Genomic DNA, 21,676 nt, shown 5'->3' on the forward strand with positions numbered 1-21,676 from the left:
TCTTTTTTAGTCTTTGTCTGTGTTAGTGCTGAAATGTGCTCCACAGCTTAGTACCAACTTGCCTGACGGCATATTGAGGTTGAGGAGGGGACTTGGTTGGTGGGATTAGATCGCCTTTGAATTTCACGGTGGCCAGCTCGTGTGATGCCAGCGCCTCCCCAGTGATGTCACTGCATACTTTCGTTCTCCTGAGCAGTACCAGCTGAGTGAGAAGTTCTGGGCTGAGGGGAGACGGCTGGAGGGGCACCACCCACTGTGTCGTGGCATTCTTGCGCTGATGGGTGGCCACACAGAACAACGTGGGGCCTAGGCATGGAAGTGGACATCGATGTCGGGTCATGGTGCGGAGGGTTTCCTTCTTGATCAGAAATGACCATAGCAGGAACTTGCTTACCCTTTTACGATCACCCCTCCACATGCTCACTCTTGGGGTCTGTGCACTAAGGCGTTGCCAGTGGTGCTGCTGGTAATGTCGGTATACGGCGCGGCTGTCCTTCATGAAAACTGTCCCCTCCACCTCTGCAATTGAACTGTTGCTACCTGTGCCCAGTCTGCCACCCGTGGTCCTTTTTGCAAGCTGTGTTGTGCAGCTTACCCAGACGGTTTCACCTGCATAGATAGCTATAGGGTGGGAATGTCTTTTCAAGGCCCCGGTGCCTATTGTCGCTTTCCTGAGAGGCACATAGCATGCACCGTTGCACGCACAGCTTGTGAATTGCCCGATGAGCTTGCTGGTGTATTGGCCAGCTTGTTCTGCTGGGTGTCCCTCCCAGTGATTTGGGTGTTGGCAGTGTGTCTCCCAATGTCCTCCTGCCTGCCCCTGCCGCCTCCAGGTGGGCTCCTCCTCCCCAGTGAGCACCCTGACCAACAGCGGCAGCTACCCGTCGCACTCCCAGCCAGTGGCGGCCAGCCCAGCAGACGCCCCCGTCCCCTCCAAGCCAGCGCCCGCCCCACAGCGGACAAAAACGCCACGGGTACGGGTGCCGCCGCCCTCCAAGGTCAGTGCTGCCGCCGCTGGCTGGCGTCGTCTTTTTTCGCACACGCGTTGTGGGCTTGGATGGGATCGGGCATACGGTACAGCCATACCAGGATGCAGTTGTCAAGCCCACTTATAAAACGGTACCGTTTGTAACAATCGTATATACAGTTAACCCTCGATGTAACGAACCACGGAATTTTTTTGTAACTTCAAGTGTATGCACACCGTGTATTTTCACCCTCTGTGTAACGAAGTCTTGTTTGCCGGAATTTCAATGTAACAAGTTTTATGGAAAACTACCGTATAATGCGGAATATAGGTCGAGGCGGAATATAGGTCGACCCCCTTGTAGCCGAGAAATGCAAAAAAAAATAATTAGGTACTAACCATTGGTTTATTGAGACTATAACATGTTTCGTCACAGATTACTCATTTAAAACTGTCTGAAGTATCGTCGGACGACTGCTTCTGGCTCGCTGTCACCCACACAGCAGGTCGTCCTCGGTGCAGTCCAGGGAATTGCTTATGCAGCACTTCTTAAACACTCGCAAGACGATGTAATCGTGAAGCGAGCGCAAAGCATGGGACACTCGTGTGCAGACCGTAGCGACAGCCAGTCTGTGCAGGCAGTCAGCAAACATCTTGGGGTATCCATTCGTAGAGACATCGCACGACGCTAGCGGACAAAATCTGCCCCCTTGTACAGCAGCACAGGTGCACAGAGCAGCGCCCATAAAACGAGGCCTTCCGAGCGTTGCATACCGAGAGCTGCCCCTTCAACTAACGCCGCTAGCAACACTTACTTTGGTGATACCGAACTGGCGCAAGGCGGACACGTCATTGGCCTTGGAAAAACCCCAACTGTTATTTTAAATGCTGCTGTAAACTGGCACCAAGTGCCTAAACGCCTAAACTCATTTTGAGCAAGAAGAAAATTGCACGCACACATTTGCCGACAGCGAGAGAAGCAACAAAAGAAAGATGGCGTCGCGTCCGATTGATGGTGGTGGCGATGGTGCCTTTGGGGTTTGGATGGGCTAGATGGGCTGCCCGGTCCCCAGATGACAACTGCCAGTGACTGCAATATAGGTCGAGGGATGACTTTTCGGCAAATTTTTCCGTAAAAAATCTCGACCTATATTCCGCATTATACGGTAGGTACAAAATTTAGGTTGTAGAGGTAGATTTTGGGAGATGCAAGCGCCGAAATGGGGTCTCAATAAAACGCGAACGGCGGCACGGGCCGCCCAATGCTGCGGATGCAGGGAGCCACGGAGTCTGTGATCGAGCCCCTTGCCTACAAACTGCGTGGCGTGCATACACGGCTGGCGCACTGTTTCTGTTTCTATCTGAGCTTAATCGTCTACGCGGGCATCAATGTGAATCGCACGGGGCGTTTTCTCCCCCCAAAAACGCAAAACGCACCCCGCCGCAAGCCGCAGGTGCGCTTACGCAGCCACAGAGGCCACCCGCACGATGTGGGTAGCTCCAGCGACCGCTTCTAATCGCCCGCTAAAACGCAACTCGAGGGGCAAGCGAGAGGGGCACGCGAGAAAAAAAAAAGCGGATAACTTGAGCAAAATTTTCACTGTAAAACGTCATATGCGCGCTTACGAAAGCGCCCATCAAATATCCTCCCCTGTGGTAAGCCTAATCGCCTTTGGCGTTGCCACCGCCGCTGCATGCCCTGCATGCCGTTTGCCCTTCGTTCGAGTTCGCTCACGCTTGTTTTGTTTCATTGTTCCAGCAAGCATTTGTAAATCTTTATAAATAAGCCTTGCAAGTGTTTTTTTTTCACACCCACGTTTGCGATTGCGCGGCGGTGGTGGCTCTGCCTCAGTCATGAAGTGACTCGCACTGCCCGCGGCAGTGGGAGGAGCGTGACCAGTTCTGCCAATGAGGAGCACCCGAGGGCGGGAGCTTCGAAGCGCTCGGGGATGCCAGCTGGCCAGACGATTAGGCTTACCGCCACGGAGGATATTTGATAGCGCTTTCGTAAGCGGCGCGTATGACGTCTTAGTGAAAATTTCGCCCACGTTATCGGCTTTTTTTTTCTTCCGTGCCCCTTTCGTTTGCCCCTCGAGTTGCGTTTCAGCGAGCGATTAGAAGCGGTCACTGGAGCTACCCGCATCGTGCGGGTGGTTTCCACGGCTGCGTCAGCGTGCCTGTGGCTTGCGGGACGCGTTTGTGCGGGGTGAAAACGCACCACGCGGTTCACGTTGATGCCCGCGCAGACGACTAAGCTCCGATAGAAACAGAAACAGTGTGCTGGTCGTATATGCGCGCCACGTTTTCTTTTGCAGGAAACGCTTCACGGGATGAACACACACTTCATTATAACCGGGAATTTCAATGTAACGAAGTAAATTACGAATTTTACCGACTTCATTACATTGAGGTTTAACTGTAACGATAAACAACTACGGCACCGTCCACTTTTGTATGCATTCTGTGGCACCATAAGCCACTTATTACCGTATAATGCGGAATATAGGTCGAGGCGGAATATAGGTCGACCCCCTTACTTTGTAGCCGAAAAATGCAAAAAAAAAAATTAGGTACCAACCATTGTTTTATTGAGGCTATAACTTGTTTCGTCTGAAATTACTCATTTAAAACTGTCTGAAGTATCATCGGACGACTGCTTCTGGCTCGCTGTCGCCCACACAGCAGGTCGTCCTTCGTGCAGTCCAGGGAATTGCTTATGCAGCACTTCTTAAACACTCGCAAGACCATGTCATCGTGAAGCGAGCGCGAAGCGTGGGACACTCGTGTGCAGACCGGAGCGACAGCCAGTCTGTGCAGGCAGTCAGCAAACATCTTGGGGTATCCATTCGTAGAGACATCGCACGGCGCTAGCAGACAAAATTTGCCCCTTTGTACAGCAGCACAGGTGCACAGAGCAGCGCCCATGAAACGAGGCTTTCCGAGCGTTGCATACCGAGAGCTGCACCTTCAGCTAACGCCGCTAGCAACACTTCTTTTGGTGATACCGAACTGGCGCAAGGCGGACACGTCATTGGCCTTGGAAAACCCTCACCTTTACTTTTAAATGCTGCTGTAAACCGGCACCAAGTGCCTAAACTCATTTTGCGCGAGAAGAAAATAGCACGCACACATTCGCCGACAGCGAGAGAAGCGACAAAACAAAGATGGCGTCGCGTCCGATTGATGGTGGTGGCGATGGTGCCTTTGGGGTTTGGATGGGCTCGATGGGCTGCCCGGTCGCCAGATGACAACTGCCAGTGACTGCAATATAGGTCGAGGGGTGACTTTTTGGCAAATTTTTCTGCAAAAAATCTCGACCTATATTCCGCATTATACGGTACTATGCTCCAGTGCAGCGATACCGGATGCACTATTCACTGAAAATGCGAGCTGCCACCGGCTCTGAGCTGACGGCATGTGCCGCGAGCCGTGATGCATCTCGCATCCTTTCCAACCCTCAAAAAACGAGTCGACTGCTCTGCTTTGTGTGAAGTGAGGGGCAGAGGGGAGCTGTTTTCCTTCCGAAATCTCTTCTCAGCGCCGCTGCTTTAGCATCGTCCCCGCACTCGCTGCTCGTGATCTCAATAGTTGTGTCGCATGCGTGCAACTTTGGATTTGACTGGGTGCCTCCATTAGGGTTCCTCCAACTGTCTCCATTTTTCCGCAGAAGGGACGTCAGGGCTGATGTTCTGGAAACGTCCGAGCGCCTCATTGAAGAGGCAATGTGAATTACAATGATGTGATGATTTGCAAAAATTTTTGTGGCCAAAGCGTGTCTAATGGGTGGGTGCTCTGATAGTATTCTGCTAGAAAGGCAAACAAATCACAGGTGCTTCTGTGAAAAAATTACACTTCTGCTATTGCTGCATGAGGTCTGCGCATTCCTGTGGAGGGCGGGGTTGGGAGGACTCTGCATTTTGGGGAATGGATGGAATAGGATGGGAGTAGCTTGTGTGGCTTAGGCACCGAGCATGGTGCAAATTTTTGTCTGTGCAACAGAGTTGCTCACTACGTGTCTCCACTACGTGCAACAGGCGCACGTAGTGGAGGCTTTGCCGCACATTTGAGTATTGAAACGAAGCCCAGCGGCGGGCTCAATCGTAACAACGCTAAGGATCCCCAGGTGGTGAAAATTAATCTGGAGCCCTCGATTGCAGCGTGCCTCATGGGCTGGGTGTAGCTTCGATGCTTGAAATCCCGCAACCTGAACCTGGTGCGCAGATCCCTGAATCTGCGGTGGAGATGCCGGAGGACAGTGCGGTGACGTCGCTGGACGTCCAGTTCGGGGGCATCGAGTTCGGCACGGACACGTTTGACTTTGGCGCCACGGACGGTCCGGTCCCGGTGTCCACGTCCCAGCCCCCCTCCATGCCTCCTGGGCTGGGCCATGGGGAGCAGCAGGCGGCGGCCGTGCCCTCATCCACGCCTTACCTTGACGGGCACCACTCGGTCAGGTGGGTGTGGCATCGTCTGTTCAGGGTTGGCTGTTGGCTCGTGATCCTTCGTAAAAGAGCACAAAAAGTAATACGTGGAAGACAGAGAATGGAGCGCTCGTCCTGGACGCTTTGCCTGTCGTGAGCCTATTTTTTGTTATCTTTCACAAAGGCTCCACCATAAGTGGCCGTGAGGAAGCGCAACGAAAATTATACAGACATGACATACAAGGACAGGCGCTCTTGTCCTTTTGTGTCACCTCCTTCGTCTAATTTTTGTTGCGCTTTATCACGCTCACAAGTGTCCTTCCATGGCCTGAAGGGGAATCGAGCATTGGGGTGTGTGGCCGTTTCTGTGGCTCGGCACGTGACTGAGAGCAGCAGCGCGAGGGTGGTATGGGCAGTGCCTCTCCAGTGATGCTGTATTTGAAAACTTTCGTTCTCCTGAGTGAATGCAGCTGAATGAGAAGGATTTCCTCTGAGGAGTGGCCTGCCAGAGTCCTCTTCTGCCCTGCATGTTCTCATTCGGTGTGTGTGCCGTTTAACATCATCATGACGTGCTGCAGGAAAGGTCTATCACCTGAATTGAAGATATTTGCACGAGTTGACACAAACAACTTTTTCTGAACGCTGTTTCTGGAGGGCAGGCTTATCCAGTGTCCTTTTCTTCTTCTCCCCCCTTGCAGCAAGGGCGGTGTGTCTCCACCGGGTGTCTCGGGTGGGCCCCTGGGCGGAAGTCAACAGGCGGCCAAGGACGTTTCCCCGTCCCAACAGCAGCAGCAGCAGCAACAGCATCAGCCGTCGGCGGGAGTTCCCAACGCTGCTTCTTTGGCGCGGCCACCGGGCATCCCCGCGCCCAAGGAAGTGGTCCCGGGGGGGCTGGTGCCTGCCTCAGCGGCTTCTGCCAACGCCCTTGCCTCCCCCGCCTCCTCCTCCTCCCCGGCTGCGGCCTCCTCCTCCCCAGCGGGCCACGGCAAGGGGCCCTCCCCATCCTCCTCCTCCGGCCCCATGGGCGCCTCCTCCGACCACCTGCTGCTGCAGGCTCAGGCCGTGTCTGAGCGCAGCAAGTCCGTGTCGTCTTCATCTGTGGCGGGACCCCAGTCGAAGATGTACACGTCCGCTGCTGCCGCCCAGCGGAGCAGCAGCCAGGGGGCCCTCGAAGGCAAGTGGTCGGGGCCTGCGACCTCAGGTTCAGTTTGCTGGCGGTTGAACACCGACGTCACATTTTCAGATTGCGTGGTTTATGACCTATGCGTTTCCACAAAGTTTTCCCGCTGAAAACGATCGCGAAGTGCCGCAGAAAAATATTTGTCAGCTGAGGTGACAAAATATTTCGGCAGAATGACGAAAACGGCAATTTTCGCGGCGCTGTATCTTCGGAACGATGGGGCACTGGGCGCCACCATCTTGGTCGCGTTATACCTTATTTACTCGCATAATCCTCGCACTTTTTTTTTTTTTTTTCGGAAAAGTCAATGTAAAGTTAGGGGTGCGAGAATTATGCGGGGGAAAAAAAAAATCCGGTGCGCAGTGTTGCCAATTCGCCTTACGCCAGTCCCGCTAAATGTAGCGGTCGTTTTCTGTATAGGTAAGCTCACTGTTGCCAACAGCAGCTATTTCTTTTTATTTTATTATTTACAACGTAAACAGTCTCCCGTCGATCAGCGATCATGAAATTGCCGCCATTGCTTTCTGGCGCGCGCCCTATCTCGTTGTCGTATGTGCGTGCACTACTCCAGTAACGCACGTTGAAGTCGGTGACGCCGAAGTGCCTGCCTGCGGCACGGTTGCCGTGTTCGATCGCGTACTCTTTCGCTTTCAATTTGAAAGCGGCCTTGTAGCTGGCGTTCTTCCCCATGGCGAGGCGGCACCAAGCACAAAACAATTAGATCAAAAAGTTCTCAAAAACGGCAGCGAGCTATCCACCACTGACGCGAATGACTCACTGACTGCTGCCGCTCAACGGCGGGATCACGACGACGACACGACAGCGGGCTGCGCGAACACCATCTAGTTGCGCGCACGCGAAACATGCGCGAAACCGGCTCAAGTACAGTGCGAGTAGCGTGTTAGGGCGCCTGTTAGGGAGTAGCCATGCAGGTTGTTAGGGCGCCTGGATAGCCTTGGATACACAGCGCTCTCCACCGAACGGAGAGGCGGCGGGGGAGGGCGCGCGTTGGAGAGCGCGTGCACCATGCGGGTTTCGCGAGCAGGCAACTTTTGCCGCTGCAAAGTTGGGGGTGCGAGGATTATGCGAGGAACCAAAAAATTCAAGTTTTGGTGGTTCACATTAGGGGTGCGAGGATTACGCAAGTGCGAGGATTACGCGAGTAAATACTATCGGCCGAGTCTTCAATTTCCACTTTCCGGTCGCTGCTTTCATTGTCGCTCTCTCACAAACGCACAAACGGCAGCAAAAGAGGCAGTGAAACAAAGCAACCGATAGATTCTAACAAGCAATTGGCTATCCCGCGGTGGTTGCTGAAACGGCTCTCCCGATTGGGTATCGCCGTGGCAACAAGATGGCCTCCGGGCTGCCACACATTTCACACGCACTGCGCGCCGTCAATGTTTTCAAGGTTTCCCGGTCGACTCAGTTCCAGTTTACTCGTTCATCTGTTGTGGTACTGAACAGAGACATTACCGTTATTGCGGCGATAATATTTGAGATCGTGCGCCAGATAGGGAAGTACACGGCTCGGAAGACACATCAAAAGTTGCGTTTTTGTAGCCAACCCATTCCAGGGGGATTGATATCCTGTGCAAGCCGGGTCAACTTCCCAAGCAAGTGTTGTGGTTCCACACAAGGGCTGAGCGCAAGGCCAAGGAGGCAGTTTTGCTATTGCGATACATTGAAACGCAAACAACAAAGCGCTTGGCTTTCAGTACATGCCGCGCAGCCTGGCAACAGGCCATGTATGCGCAGTACGAACAAGTTACGAGAGTTCATAACCAACCTTGGTATGGAAAGACCATCATCTGTTGGGCAAGGAAGGAATTTTCACTCAGCACAGTGACAGATAACGCCCGTGTGAGTGGGTGCCAACACGGCAGGAAGACAAACCAAAACGCTCATACCCCAAATGATGGTCTCCATATTTACCGTAGCTACTCGAATCTAACGCACCCTTGATTGTAATGCGCACCAGTTTTCGCAGTTCGAAGAAGAAAACGCTATGTCCTCGATTGTCTAAAAAAAAAATGCAACTTTTTCAAAAAATGCTCGCAAGGTTAAATGAAATGTGCCAGTTATTCCTGGCAAGGCAGTCTCCGGGGCAGCGCCGTCCCAGCAGCTATGTCGTTACGGGTCTCTGAGCCGCTCGCTGCTGCTGCACGTACTCCGCCAGCGGGTCTTCTATTTGGGGCTCTTGCGTTAGCTAAAATGGCTCTTTGGTCCACTGAACCCTTTCCGTGTCTCCTTGCTTGTGAAAAATTTTCTCTTTCTGTTTGCGCCAGTCCCCCGGGAGGCGCAAGTGTCCGGAACAGTGAACGCACGTGACGCGGCCAGATTTTCATCGCTTTCCGTGCACAAGATTACTTTCTTCTTAAATGCAGCATCGTGGTGAACCTGCCGTGTCTTTGCAGTGGGAAATTCCATGGTGGAAAGAACGGAGGAACATAAAAAAAAAGACTACACAGACAACAAAGGCAAACATGCGCCAGCTACGAAGCGCTGGCTACGCGTTCAGCAGTCAAGCAACCATCTTGAAACATCTATGGCGATACGGCGCCGCAGTTTTGAGTTGCGCTCAATTGTAACGCGCGTGTGATTTTGGGACCCATTTTTCCGGGGAAAAAAAAGGTACGCGTTAGATTTGAGTAAATATGGTAGGTCGGACACGAACTCTTGGTAACTTGTTTGTATATGTACTATGCATACGCGACCAGTCACTCACCAGGATGCGTGGCATGTACCGAAAGCTGTGTGCTCTGTTGTTAGTATAAGATACACATTCTGCATAAATAACTAGCAGTGCAAACGTTGCAAATATAAAATGCCTAACTCTAAATAAAATTTCTTGAATAGTGTTTCTTGAACTTGGGAAACATAAGGTGGCTACATATGCATCGCAAAAAAAAAAAACTTGGTTTTTTGCTCCATTATTTTTTGTTCGTACAATTTACAGTTCTGATACTTTTGCATTTTCTGGGGCTTGTGTTGGACAGGGGTATCAGGTTCCGGAATACTTATTTATGCACTTTCTCCTCGTTCCATACTAAAATTCAATGAATAAAAGTTATTGCCGGAGTCAGTGCTGCTAATATCATCCAAAAAAATTTGCGGTTAGGCTTGCCCAAGTTTCTAGAAATGCAGTGTTTTCATAGTGCGTCCGCCCGCAATGTCGATGCCATCACCGTTATCTTCAGAGCACCCGGTCACATGACCCCGACGCGCTTTAAGGGGGGACGCGGCTTTCAACTTCGGAAAAATGACCAAAACGTCGTTTTTTTTGAAACCCACATATTCGGCTTCTATGTTTTCTATTCTATGCGTCTGCAAAGTTTTTAGGCTGAAAAGTGTCGCAAAGTGGCATAAAAAAATACTTTTGTCAGGCGCGGTGACAAACTATCAGTGCAAAAGGGCGAAAAAACGGCAATTTTCAGAGTGCTCTATCTCCGCAACGGTGCCACCGGGCGCGGCCATTTTGATATGGTTAGATCGGCCGAGCGATCGTCTTTCCGGTTCCGCTCGTCTCTTTTATCTTCGTTCATTCACAAACGCACAAACGGCAGAAAAGGAACGACGCACAGACGAAGCTAGAAATAGATGCTGAGGCGCTATTGGTCCTCCGGTCGGGGCGCGGAACAACGACCCTCCTGATTGGATGTCACGGGTGCAACGCAAGATGGCGGCCGCCTGAGCTGCGTAGCGAGCAGTTTGAGTTCATTTTCGCCGCTTCGCTCGGCCGAGTTTCTGTTCAATCTGTGGTATTCAACACGGACGTTATCGCGATGGGAATGCCGGAGATAACGAGCCAGATTACGGGAAGTTGTGTGGCTCGAAAGGAGGAGGTCATCGAAGCTTCGTGGTGCGCGTGACTCTACCGTCGCCAGACCCCGGAGGGTAACGCGGTGTGCGCGCTTGCGATAGCGGTTCGTGAAGTGAACTTTTAGTCGGGTTTGCGATGTTTACACGCTTAGTTATTGCTGTGTCTTGACTGTGGGCTCGCTAGCCTTGAGAAAGAAACGGTCGACGCGTCAAACGCTGCGGCGCGCACGGCATAGCCGACGCGCATTGGAGCATCACATGACTGGGCAACCGGTTACGATTGAACGCCAGTAGTTGTAATTAATGCCTGCGACGTTAGTTTTAATCTTAAAAGCGACCTGACCAGCCATATCAGGTATAATCAAAGCTCGATATGTCGCGGTAAGCGTGCGCTGCGATGCGCGCGAGCCATATTGCCTTTCTTGCGCAACGTTTCCCATGCACTTGTAATTTTCATGCAAACAGGTTTGAGTTAGTAATATAGGAATAAAAATATGTTCTCTGCATTAAAAATGTACGTTACTGTCGCAGCATTTAACAGTGATTTTTTTAGTGAAATTATTGATACCATTGCTTAGGGCATACTGGCTTTGCTGCGAGAAATATTGGATGCCTTGAATGTCAAAAGTAGTAAAAAAATATGCTCTTGCATTGAAGTTGGGAGTTATGCAGAATTCTCTACGAAGCTTCAAAGTAGCTTATTTTCATCCTTGTGGTATGCAAACTTTTGGCAATGAACACCTGCACGTATGAGTACTAAGTTGCTGTGCCAGGCAAGATGATAGAACATAAAAAAAAGCCAAAAATGTTCAAATTTAAGTTAAAAAAATGCTTAACTTGTTGCCATGGTGACAACACTGCAAAAGGAGGCTGTTCAGTGCTATACAGCCAACCAGCTAACCTACTTTGCATTGAAAGCCCATTGAAACCCATCTCCCCCTTCGTTTGGTCTGCAAAGTGGGGTATGTACTCTTCACAGAGGAGCTGAAAATGATGTTTTCTGGAAAGAGAAAGGCTGTAAAAGGCACTCCAATTTCAAGGCAAGGCATTCCAGAAGCCCCATGTTCAAAAGGACATGAAAGGCTACAACCGTGACTTTTGATAAGTGAAACCTATGTTGCAACTTCGGAAGCCGTTTTCTGAAAACAGTTTTTTTTGCCACCTGTGTCGCTTGTACCAGGGATTTCTTTGTGACCGCTGGGTCTATTTTGATTCCGTTTCTTGCATTACATTCCTTGATGAACAGTTCAGGTCGTGACACTCTTGGTTTTCCAGATTTGTTTTTTGTGATTTTTTTATTCAAATTATCGTTCACAGTCAACATGCCTATTGCACATTAACCTCTAAAAAAATGAAAACTAAAAAACATTGTGTTGTAAAAAAAAAATTCTAAAACTGTCACGACCTCGTCCATTTATTTGGGAATGCAAAGCACTTCGAAGAAGTTTTCTATCATGTTTTATAAGCAGCTCAAGCTCGGTACAAGCGGAACAGAAAGAAAATTTAATACATAAAAAAGTTTTCAAAATATTAGTTTGCAATTTTTATGGTGTTATCACGGAAGCATTTCCAGTTGCTGTGCCAATTTTCATCAAAATCCACAAAGAAATAAAAAAGTTGATTTTGAAAGCCACGTCCCCCCTTAACTCTTTCGCTACCGCGCCTATCAAAATCGATCAATTTGATCGATACTTTTGGGAGCGCCTTTTCATAGCGTTCCAGGCGTTTCTCGAACAAGTAAAGCTGTTCGGAGCTAGATCAGAAAATGGCCTTTCAAAATCAGTTTTGTTTTCATTTTTGCAACGGAAACGTGATTTTTGACACGCTTTTGAATCACCTGGTTGTGGAAAAGGGGCGTGGTCATCGCGCCTCAAGGCTACCAACGAAGAATGCGTGCAACTCGTAATTACTCTGCACCAGCGCTTGTTTTTTGCTATCAGGGCGTGAATGGGGAACTAGCAAACGATTTTCAATCGTCAGGTTCACGCTCTGACAGTAATAATCCCAGAAATCGGCTGAAAATGTCAAGCAGTGCCTGGTTGCAAAGCTACTTTATGATTTTAGGCAGTTTTATTGCCTTTGCGCAAGTTGTCCAAGTACTCTGGTAGTTCTACTTACCCCAGGACCATTCCCAAACAGTTTACAACAGTTTCGGTTTCGTTTCTGCATCGCGAAATTCATATTTAGCGCAACTACGCAGTTACCCAACTTCAAGGCTAACTGCCATGGCGCCTGAAGCGTCCGCGACTGATCCTCGAACAAAGCACGCCGCTCCTCATTTCCCCCCACCCTAACCCGATTTCTGCGATAAGAACTTCAGATGCAAGTCAAAAGGTCACACCCAGTCGCCAGATATCTGTTCCGCCGAGGACAGCGCTTCAAACCGGCCTTACACTGCCAGCTGTTCGCCTTCCAGTTTCGTTTTCATGCGAGGGTATATCCGGGTGTCTAATGTTGCTGCTTAGTTGAACTGTCTATTCGGACGGAGTCTCTGATAAGTTTTTGTACTGTTTCATTTGAAAAATGTTAGGTGGCGCTGCAATAGAGGAGGCTCGTTGTGCTGATCTTTTTTAGCGCGCGACTGCTACTCGGCCAAAGATCGCAGGGGACGATTCTAGCTCATCGTACCTCATTTTTGCGAGCAAGGCTACAATTGCGAGTAAGAAGATGATAATACAGCTCAGCTTTATGTTTTGAGAGATAACTGACCGTGAACGACAACAAACATCAGCCATGGCGTTCCGTTTTCAACTTCATGCATGTTTTTTTCTGCATCACGTGCTTGTCCCAAATATTGTGCTCGCTGTAAATGCAAAGTCAGCCATTGACAAGATGTTTTTACGTTATGTGGAGGCAAATTGGTGCCTCTGATAACGTCAAACCGCCAGATTTATTCCAAGGAACCACCCAAAATTGCACAGTTTGAATTAGAGGTTGGGCTTCACCGCATGACACGAGCACCGTGCGTGCTAACATTTTTTTTTTTATATCTGAAAAACTGTTCCGCGCAAGTCGACATTTTTTTTAGGGTGTGTTTTTGAAATGTTTCCCTGCAAAATGTGTATTCTAATTTTTTTCTACTACCGGTGGTTTGATATACACAACTCCTTTTTTATCATTTTTTTCGACAACTTGACAAAACTTTTGATTTTGATATTTTTTTTCACAACTATGATATATGAAAACCTTTAAAAAACTGGTGTTATTGGAAAGGCCGTTAAATAATCTGCATTTTGTGCTCCTGCAATTAGTGCCTAAATAATTTTTTTGCAGAAAAAAAAATGTTTTCTTGGACCCCCCAAAATTGGTCAATTTTCTGCGGTAGCGAAAGAGTTAAACAAGTGGCGCCACATGAACAAAAACCCAATGGGATGCAAGTGTCTCTACTACTCAATAGCTGGTGCCATCCCTGAGTCTGCACTTCGAGAGTGCCAAATTCAAATGAGAAAATGGCAAAATTTGAACTTGAAAGCGTCAATAAACAAACTACTGTCGATTTGAAAAGGCGTGGGCAGGAAAGTGGTGAGCCGCGTAATCTGCTCGGCATTGAGCAGTGTCAGTAAGGCAGAACTTGCACATGCTGCTGGGCAATCCTGGGACGGAGGTGCTGGGATGGAGGAAGCCTGTCGTCAAAGTGCATACGTGGTCAGGGGCCCCGTGTGTGAGCGCCAGGGGTGGTGCGTGTGCAGGCAGCGGTGGCGGCCTGTCCTCCTCCGCGGCGGGCAAGGTGGAGCAGCCCATGTACTCGTCGGCGGGCGGCCACCACTACGGTGCGGGCGCTTACCAGGCGGGTGGGGCCAACAAGAGCCTGGTGGGCTCGTACCTGGCCACCCACTCGCAGGGCTTCCCCTCGTCCACCTCCGCCGGTGGCCAGCAGCAGCAGCAGCACTACTACCCTCCCCAGCAGACCACCAGCTCGGCAGCCGTGTTCAGCCAGCAGCAGAGCAACGGTGAGGGTTGTGAGCTGTTGAAGCCTGCGCGTCAAGCCGACACGCACGCCACCGTCGTTTCGTAGCGGGGTGCGTGCACTCGTGAAGGTTCAGGTTGGGCATGGCTGTTGTGGTTGCTGGTGCAGGATACCAGGGTCCATACCAGAGCAACGCCTACTCCTCCGGGCCCAGCCAGCAGCAGCAGCAGCAGGCCAGCTACGGCGTCTCGGCCAAGCTCTCTGGCTCCACGGGCGGCCTCAACCCACACTCTGTCAAGGACTCTGTGCTCGACTCTGCCGCCTCCCAGCAGGGGGCCGCCAACCAGGTGAGTTCTCTTTCGTTTTAGAGACCTGCCAGGGATGTAGACGGTTGCAAAATGTGCACCGATCTTGTGGGGGGGTTCGTACAAAGTCGGGCCTTGTTTGTTGAAATTCTGACGGGGTGTGCCAAGTTGTCAGGGGGGGGGAGGGGGTTCTCGTCTTCTGTTTACCCTGTCAAGCTGTCTGGCAAACTTGTGAGTAGGTGGAGCTTGCTGCTTCTGTTTCCTACGTGTGAAACGCCTCTAGAAGAGGCCCGACTGAAAGGCGCCTTTTGTGGCATGTGCTCGGCCGAGTGGAGCGTGATTGGTGGGTTGGTTGGTTGCAGCAGCACGCGTACGAGAACTCGCATGTTGCTGCCACGGTGGGTGGGCTTCCCTCTGGGCCTGTGGCGACGCTGGCCACCACTGCCTCGTCCCTGGCCGGTGCCACGGCGACCACCTCGGTGCTCAAGAACTCCATGTCTGCAAGTGAGTAGTCCCCCCCGTCCGATGCCCCTCTCTCGTTGTGGCGGGCGACTGCAGCGAGGGTTCTGTTGTGTGCAGCGGGCAAGACCATGCCCACCATGCCGCCTGGGGTGCCTACGGCCATGCTGGGCCACCACCAGTTCCTCGTGGGCAATGCGCCTGCCATGCCCTACTATGTGAGTGTCCCCTTGCCCTCTCTTTCAGTTGTGTGCGCTCTTTTTGCTGGAGTTGGCATCAGAGGGGGGTTTTGTTCGGTCTTTAATTTTGTTGGAATGCTGCAAGGACTGCTGTCCAGTAGGTCTGCCGCAGCCCGTAGCACATGCAGACCACCTTGTTAGGGGCGCTTTTTGCCCTCTGTTTGCACGGAGGAACACCTTCCTGTGTGTACCGCGTCTTCCTTGGAGCCCATTGTGCACCACAGAGTGGCTGTGTGGAAAGGGGGTGACATTGTCATTAGGGAGCAGCCCTACGTGCACTTTTGCTGAGGGTGCGTGCCTTGACTGAAGGAAGCCAAGTTTCGGAATGGGCTGAGGAAACTGGCCAGTGGGGGCTGCTTTCAGTTGTCTTTGAAAAGGGCCACTGTTCCGCCATGCAATGAGCGATTGGGCTCCACTAATTTTTGTCACTGCCATCGCTCTGGACGCGGAAGGGAAGGCGAGAGTTTCTGACGTCGTATCCTGCCATGGCACATGTGCACTATGTGATGTCGAAACAGAAACTCGTGGGAAGCCCTGTTCCGAGCGAGAGACAATAACAGGGAAAGCAAAAATATATCAATGTCGCTCCAGTTGCAAGTGTGAAAGGGCCTTTAGGGGATTTTCGTGAATTCACTGCAAGAACTGTGCCGTCTGTGCTCTTCAACATTTCTGCTCTGCATTGGGGTGTGAATACGAAGCACCAAGGCTCCAGCCAAACATGGCTTCAGCTTCAGCCTTCTGAAGATAGGGGTGTGGTCACTGTGGATAGTGTTGCCCGCTGCTCTGTCCCAAGCTAGCGTTCACCGCGGGATCGTCAAGTGTGTCACCAGGCAGTGTGGACTGATGTCGCCGGCTACATCATTGGAGTGCCTAACGCGTGTTGGTGCCAGCTCACAGCGATGACCTTCCTTCTAGTGCGCTCCTGAGAAAATGGCCTCTTTGCCATCGCCTGCAAGCCTGTGCCTACGTCTGCATTGGTTTTGTTATGTGTGGTGGGAACTGTTCGGTGCTCGGGGGTACAGGAAATCTGGAGTGTGAAGCTTGTTTTTGAGTTACCCCTATGTGTGCGTTTGTCTCTGGCTCAACGAATTCGGTGGGACTGATAAGTGCCCAGCGGCGGGTGCCTTGTTGTGGCCTTTCGCGTGATGTTTTGTCACAACTTTCGTTCTCCTGAGCGAAGCTGAATGAGAACATGCGGAGACTGACGAAAGGCCACAACTGTGGGCCTGCGGGGATTGCTTCCTCCCTGGCACATGTTTGAACTGCACAGAAGGGGGGAGTTAAAGGCAGCAGGTGAGCCTATAGCAGGGGGGAATGATAGTGAAACATAATGGGTGCAAGAGAGAACTGGACAGAACAAAGCACACGTGAATCGCAGTTGCCAAGTTGCCCGTACTGATGCCTCGATTAAAGGGTTGCTAAATTGAATTAGCACTGTTCTCAGTAGCAGTTGCTAACACAGGGAACGCCGAAAGCGTGAAAATGGGTATTGCCCTCTCTGTTCGCTTTTTTGCACTGGGATCGTGAATCTTTACACAGCAGCATTGGTGTGGCTTGTTGTCTGAGCTTTTTTCTAAAACAGACACTGAGGCAGCAGGGACACGTGAATGCAAAATAGCGGTGTGCAGGAAGTTCTGCTCATGTGCTATTTAAAAGACTGAAACTTCATCCAGCCCAGGTGGCAGGCTTTGTTTGTTTCGATTGAGTTCCTCGCATGCAAGCACAATCGAAAGATGCATGCATGTGTATGTGACAGCCAGCGGCAAAATAAGGAACTAGTGCAAGTGGTTTAAGGGGGCAGACTGGTCTTAGAGCTATTTTTTTATTTACCGACCAATTTTAATGAAACTGCACTGCATTATGGAGTTTTTTGGGCTGATTTCAAATCTGCAATTATTTTTTTGCGTGTATTATTTTTATAGATAATTAATTGCCATTATTTTGGGTCGTAATTACAAAATAATCACTCCATACAGAACAGTGATTACCCAGTGCTAGGCAGTCAAATTGCTAAAGAATACAATGTTGGAAGATTTTTTTCATTTAGCTATTTTTTATCATTTTACAACAAACTGAACTTCACTCTTTCCATGCTCTGCCAGAAATGGCTCACAGGTGGTGTCAATTGAACACAATAATTTTCCAAAGCCTCCATTGGAAAAATTTGTTCCCAACATTGTATTCTCCACACATTTAGGTATCAAAAGAAAAAAAATTGTACCTGCTCTGGGTGTAGAGATCCAAGGGCAAAATGCTAGCTTAGCGTTGCCAGATAGTGCCGATTCACCATTGAATTTTACGTGAACTGAGCTGTAGAGTGCACTTTAAAATGCCATTTACAATAGCATACGGTGTCTTGCGAGGAAGTTTGTAGACCGCTAGAAAAATGGCCTTGGATGCCGCAAATTCCATTTCCCAGAAGACAGTTGTTTGACTGTTTTTTGGCCCCAAAGACCCATCTGCCCCCTTTTAAGAGATGGCCCACGCCTATCTTGAGTCGCAGAATGCTTGGAAAGCTCTGGTGGGGCCTGATGACTACCTTTGCCCGGGTTGCCGCCATACCATGATGGCATGACAAAAGCGACCCCTTTCTGATTGGTGAACACGTGCTTGGGAAGATGGCGATGACCAAATGAATTCAAAAATGGGGCCCTAGCTTATTCTGGCCACTTGTGAAGCGCGCTTTGTCACAGAGAAGTGGAAGGGGAAGGGGGGAAAGAAATGCCATCTGTAATTTTATATCTCTGCGAACAAAACATTGCTAATTGTTAGGCAAAAGTTTAGAAAGCTATCAAACACATGATCTTTGTGTAAAAAAACTTTTTCGGCCTCTAGAGAATCCACTTGCAATTGTTGCAACAAGAGGCCAGGGAAATGTGTAATAGTTGCTCGGTGCTTGAGAGTTTTTTTGCGCACTGGTGGTGTATCCTTGAAACCTGGCATACGGATGTGTTTGTCACATTGGCACGGGCTCACACACCAAATGCCTTCAGTGCACTGCTACTGTATGCTTCACATTTCTAGGCTTTGCCAGCCTCTGTAGGTGCTCATCTGTGCCGAGTGTGTCTTGGAGAGAGGGCTGTTCAGGAGGCTTGGCCTTCCTCGTAGAAGTGTGTTGTTCGATTGCCTGTTCTTGATCGCTGCCGAGGGTTGCCTTGTGTGCATTTGACGAGCGGCATGCGTTGGCAGTGTTTCTTTTTTGTTGTTGTTGTTTTTTTTTTTCGGTTGCATTTGTTTGGTTTTTGAGCGTTGCGAAGGCGGCATGAGCAAAAAAAAAAAACCTTGATTTTTTTTGTTCTGCCCTTTTACCACCACATTTTCTTTACGTTTTGTGTTGTTTTTCTCTCCTCCCCACCTGTTTTAAAGGGCTTGCAGCAGCAGCCTTTGTATAGCTATGAAGAGTTGCAGATGCTGCAGACTAGAATGCCACACCTGGTAGGTCTCTCTCTTCGCTCCTTTTTTTGTTTCTCCCTCTACCCCCCCTTTTGGTTTGCGTGCACTCTTTTTCCCGTGTCTTTTCACCACCCTTTTAGTTTGCTTTGCTTACGCATCGCACCTGGGCCTGACGTTTTTTCCCCTGCTCTCCCAAACTTTTTTTTTCTTTTGCTTTCCTTCCTTCCTTGCGGCAAGTGACAGTTGGGCTTGGTGGGATCTTTTTTTCCCTCTTGATTGTGATCAGGGCCTGGCGTCTTTCTTGGCCTAATCGGCATACGTCTTTTATGCTGTGCCCTTTCTCTGTAGCAAATTAGTGGTACCACACTGGCACTTTGACATTGTATTCTGTGAGCGCTGCATTTGTGGAGGGGATCGCTACAACAGACCAGTTGCACTTGGTTCTGCCTTTTCACAAGACGTCCAATTTAGTTGCGCTGTGTTGTGTGTGCTTGGGTCAGTACTAACAGCTAGGTGCTTTCTTGCAGTATTGTCGGGGCACCTTACGAAGGGCACCTCTTAAGTAGCAATGTGCGCTACGTTGGTTTAGAACTTGTGTGCGTGTGTGTGTGTGAGAGAGAGAGAGAGAGAGCAACTTTGCCTGCACATTAACTCTTTCGGGACCGCTCCATAGGCCATCGATCACATATGATCGATGGTTTCGCGAACCTGCAGAATACAAATTTTCGCTCGATGGAACACCTAGCGACATCTAGGAGATAGTTTGAAAACTGGAGTTTTCTGTTCTGTGACGTTTCTTTTTTTTATCGCCAGGCGGCAACGCATCAGATATTTTATTCTGACAGGCAGTGGTTTCGAATGTAAACAAACATGGCGTCATACTCGCGCGAGCGCGATAAGAAATCCGCCTCGTCTCGTCTCGCATATCTTCGCCTTCTACTGTTGATTTTAACAATGAGAGGGGCAGTGAAGAGTCGGAATGCGGCTTTAGAGATCGAATTTCAGCTCAAGTGAGGTTTCGGGTGTCGATCAGCCTGGAACATCAAATCGCGCTCGAAGGTGGGTGTTGGTTTCAGTTTCAATTGGCTCTGGAGTAGGTTTGTGCGCTCGAAATATGTTCTGGCTGGTTTATATTTGTTCGCTAGGGTGTTAACTACCTATGGTGGTAATCTCCTGCCACCAGCGCAGAAACAGATCAAGTTTTCGCTGAGACGAGAGCCAGGCGTGTACCTGGGCGACGACGTAGCCAAGGCCTTAGTGCCAAAGAGATCACACACAAAACAAAAAACCAGTTACACCTAGCCGCATCAAACTTTCGCGATAAAGAAACAAAGCATTGTGTTGGATTTTGTATATCCTGAAATAATTTTATTCTTTTTTAATGTTTTTATATATGCGCTTTTTTCCATCTTTTTCTTTAGTTTTTTTACAAAGTTCTTACTTTCAGATTTTTTCATGGTTCTGTCGTCAGTGTTGAAGTAAAACTTGGTATTCTATGTCAAATAACATATAATTAGCTGCATTTTGGTATATGCTAAGGCAGGATGGTGCCTTTGCTTTATGTAATAAAAAATTTGTACCGAGACCTCCCTTTTTCATCACTTTTTTCCGGCGGTCCCAAAAGAGTTAAAGGCGCTTCAGCATGTGGGTATCCTGTAATCTTTTGGGGCCACAGTGTGTGCACTAAGAAGCTATTGCCTAAGGATATTGTCAAATGTGTGCTCATGAGAACTTGTCCTCCCCCATCATGGTAGTTGTGTGCATTTGGTGTCCTCCTCTGTTCTTCTGTCCGTGCCATGTTCAAAAACTGGTGTGTGCTGTGATGGTTCCTGTGGAATGGTCTCACTCACTGTCTCGTGTGATAAAGCTCAGGTCATTGTGTCAATCAATGTGCCATTTCAACCTGTAAAAGTTTGGTTGTGTTCTCCATGTATCCCCCATGGGCAGTCAGTTTTCTCTTTAATAACGTTACAGAAGGATGGACTTTGATTATTCCAAAACATTGTTTATTGAAAGGACCGTCTGTTCTGAGTGCCAATAGTGAAAACATTGGTTTCTTGGGTCGTCGAGCGCTTGCTGCATGCTGCGTATTCACTGGTTTCTGTCGCTGTTGTTGCTAACCTTTCCAATACAAATGGGATGCTGCTTTGAATTTCAATTGATTCTTGTGGGGCTCCGTTTACGATGTGAAAGTGCCAGTGTGTCACCCCAGTTGCCGAGGCTTTGTCGCGGGAAATTGCTTCTTCTTTGCCTTTTGCGATCTTGATTGCCAAATATAAATTGTTGGGCCTGTGTGGAGGCACCCTAGCAGTGGTAATGTGCAGAGCTGTAATGGTCAGCAGAGATGAATTAATGAAGAAAAGCTTGAATGGGACCATGAAGGCAAGATACAAGCTTAGTTCTCGCAACGCATCTAATAGAAACTTAACTCGAATAAGCTAAAAGCACGGGAAAACAGAAAAGGCAGACAACTCCCCAGACACATTCCTTACCATTCATTACGCCATGCTTGTGCAATTAGCTGAAATCGAATGCAAATGAAACACGGTCTGTAAACTTGCAGAGTGAGCTGTGCATAATCTTTTTATAGCAGTAAGGATAGCGCACTAAACAAGTTTCAAACAAATACATAAACATGCCCACAGCTGCACTGCATATGAAACTACCGATTCGTTTAAAAACTGCGTGGTAAAAGGTGAGAAAGAGGCACATGTAACACGGGACACCGCCAGCCGAATTTGCGAAAGTTCGCTGTAATGCTGACTATTTTGGGACGCGAGATCGGCTGTATATTGGCCCAAGCGACACTGCTATTTACGCGAAGCTGTTTGTCAAGTCGTACCTGATGTTCTACAAGTTGGCTACTATGAATCGGAACAAAATTGGCACGTACGTAGCTGTCTCCTTCAAATCGGGGAATCCATAATGATGGATGTACTAGAAAATGCTGCTATTTTCAAATGTTGTCAGGGCAGTTCGGCTT

At 49.4% G+C, this 21,676-nt stretch overlaps 1 protein-coding gene across 8 annotated transcripts in view; it reads left to right on the top strand.

The window, feature by feature from the left end:
• LOC144172298 (uncharacterized) overlaps window positions 1–21,676 on the top strand; it is a 50,291-nt gene that overhangs the window by 18,582 nt on the left and 10,033 nt on the right. For 6 of the 8 annotated variants that reach the window (XM_077701051.1, XM_077701050.1, XM_077701055.1 and 3 more), the window contains exons 9-16: window positions 834–998; window positions 5,189–5,421; window positions 6,087–6,566; window positions 14,084–14,340; window positions 14,466–14,644; window positions 14,965–15,106; window positions 15,182–15,279; window positions 18,667–18,735. In XM_077701051.1, the coding sequence (XP_077557177.1) occupies window positions 834–998; window positions 5,189–5,421; window positions 6,087–6,566; window positions 14,084–14,340; window positions 14,466–14,644; window positions 14,965–15,106; window positions 15,182–15,279; window positions 18,667–18,735 (1,623 nt within the window). The remainder of the gene's footprint in view (window positions 1–833; window positions 999–5,188; window positions 5,422–6,086; window positions 6,567–14,083; window positions 14,341–14,465; window positions 14,645–14,964; window positions 15,107–15,181; window positions 15,280–18,666; window positions 18,736–21,676) is intronic. The other 2 variants (XM_077701052.1, XM_077701054.1) reach the window with 2 other exon arrangements.

The sequence above is a fragment of the Haemaphysalis longicornis genome, unplaced genomic scaffold (genome assembly GCF_048455015.1).
Source record: "Haemaphysalis longicornis isolate Haplotype H1 unplaced genomic scaffold, Haemaphysalis longicornis Haplotype H1 scaffold_20, whole genome shotgun sequence".
Lineage (NCBI taxonomy): Eukaryota > Metazoa > Arthropoda > Arachnida > Ixodida > Ixodidae > Haemaphysalis > Haemaphysalis longicornis.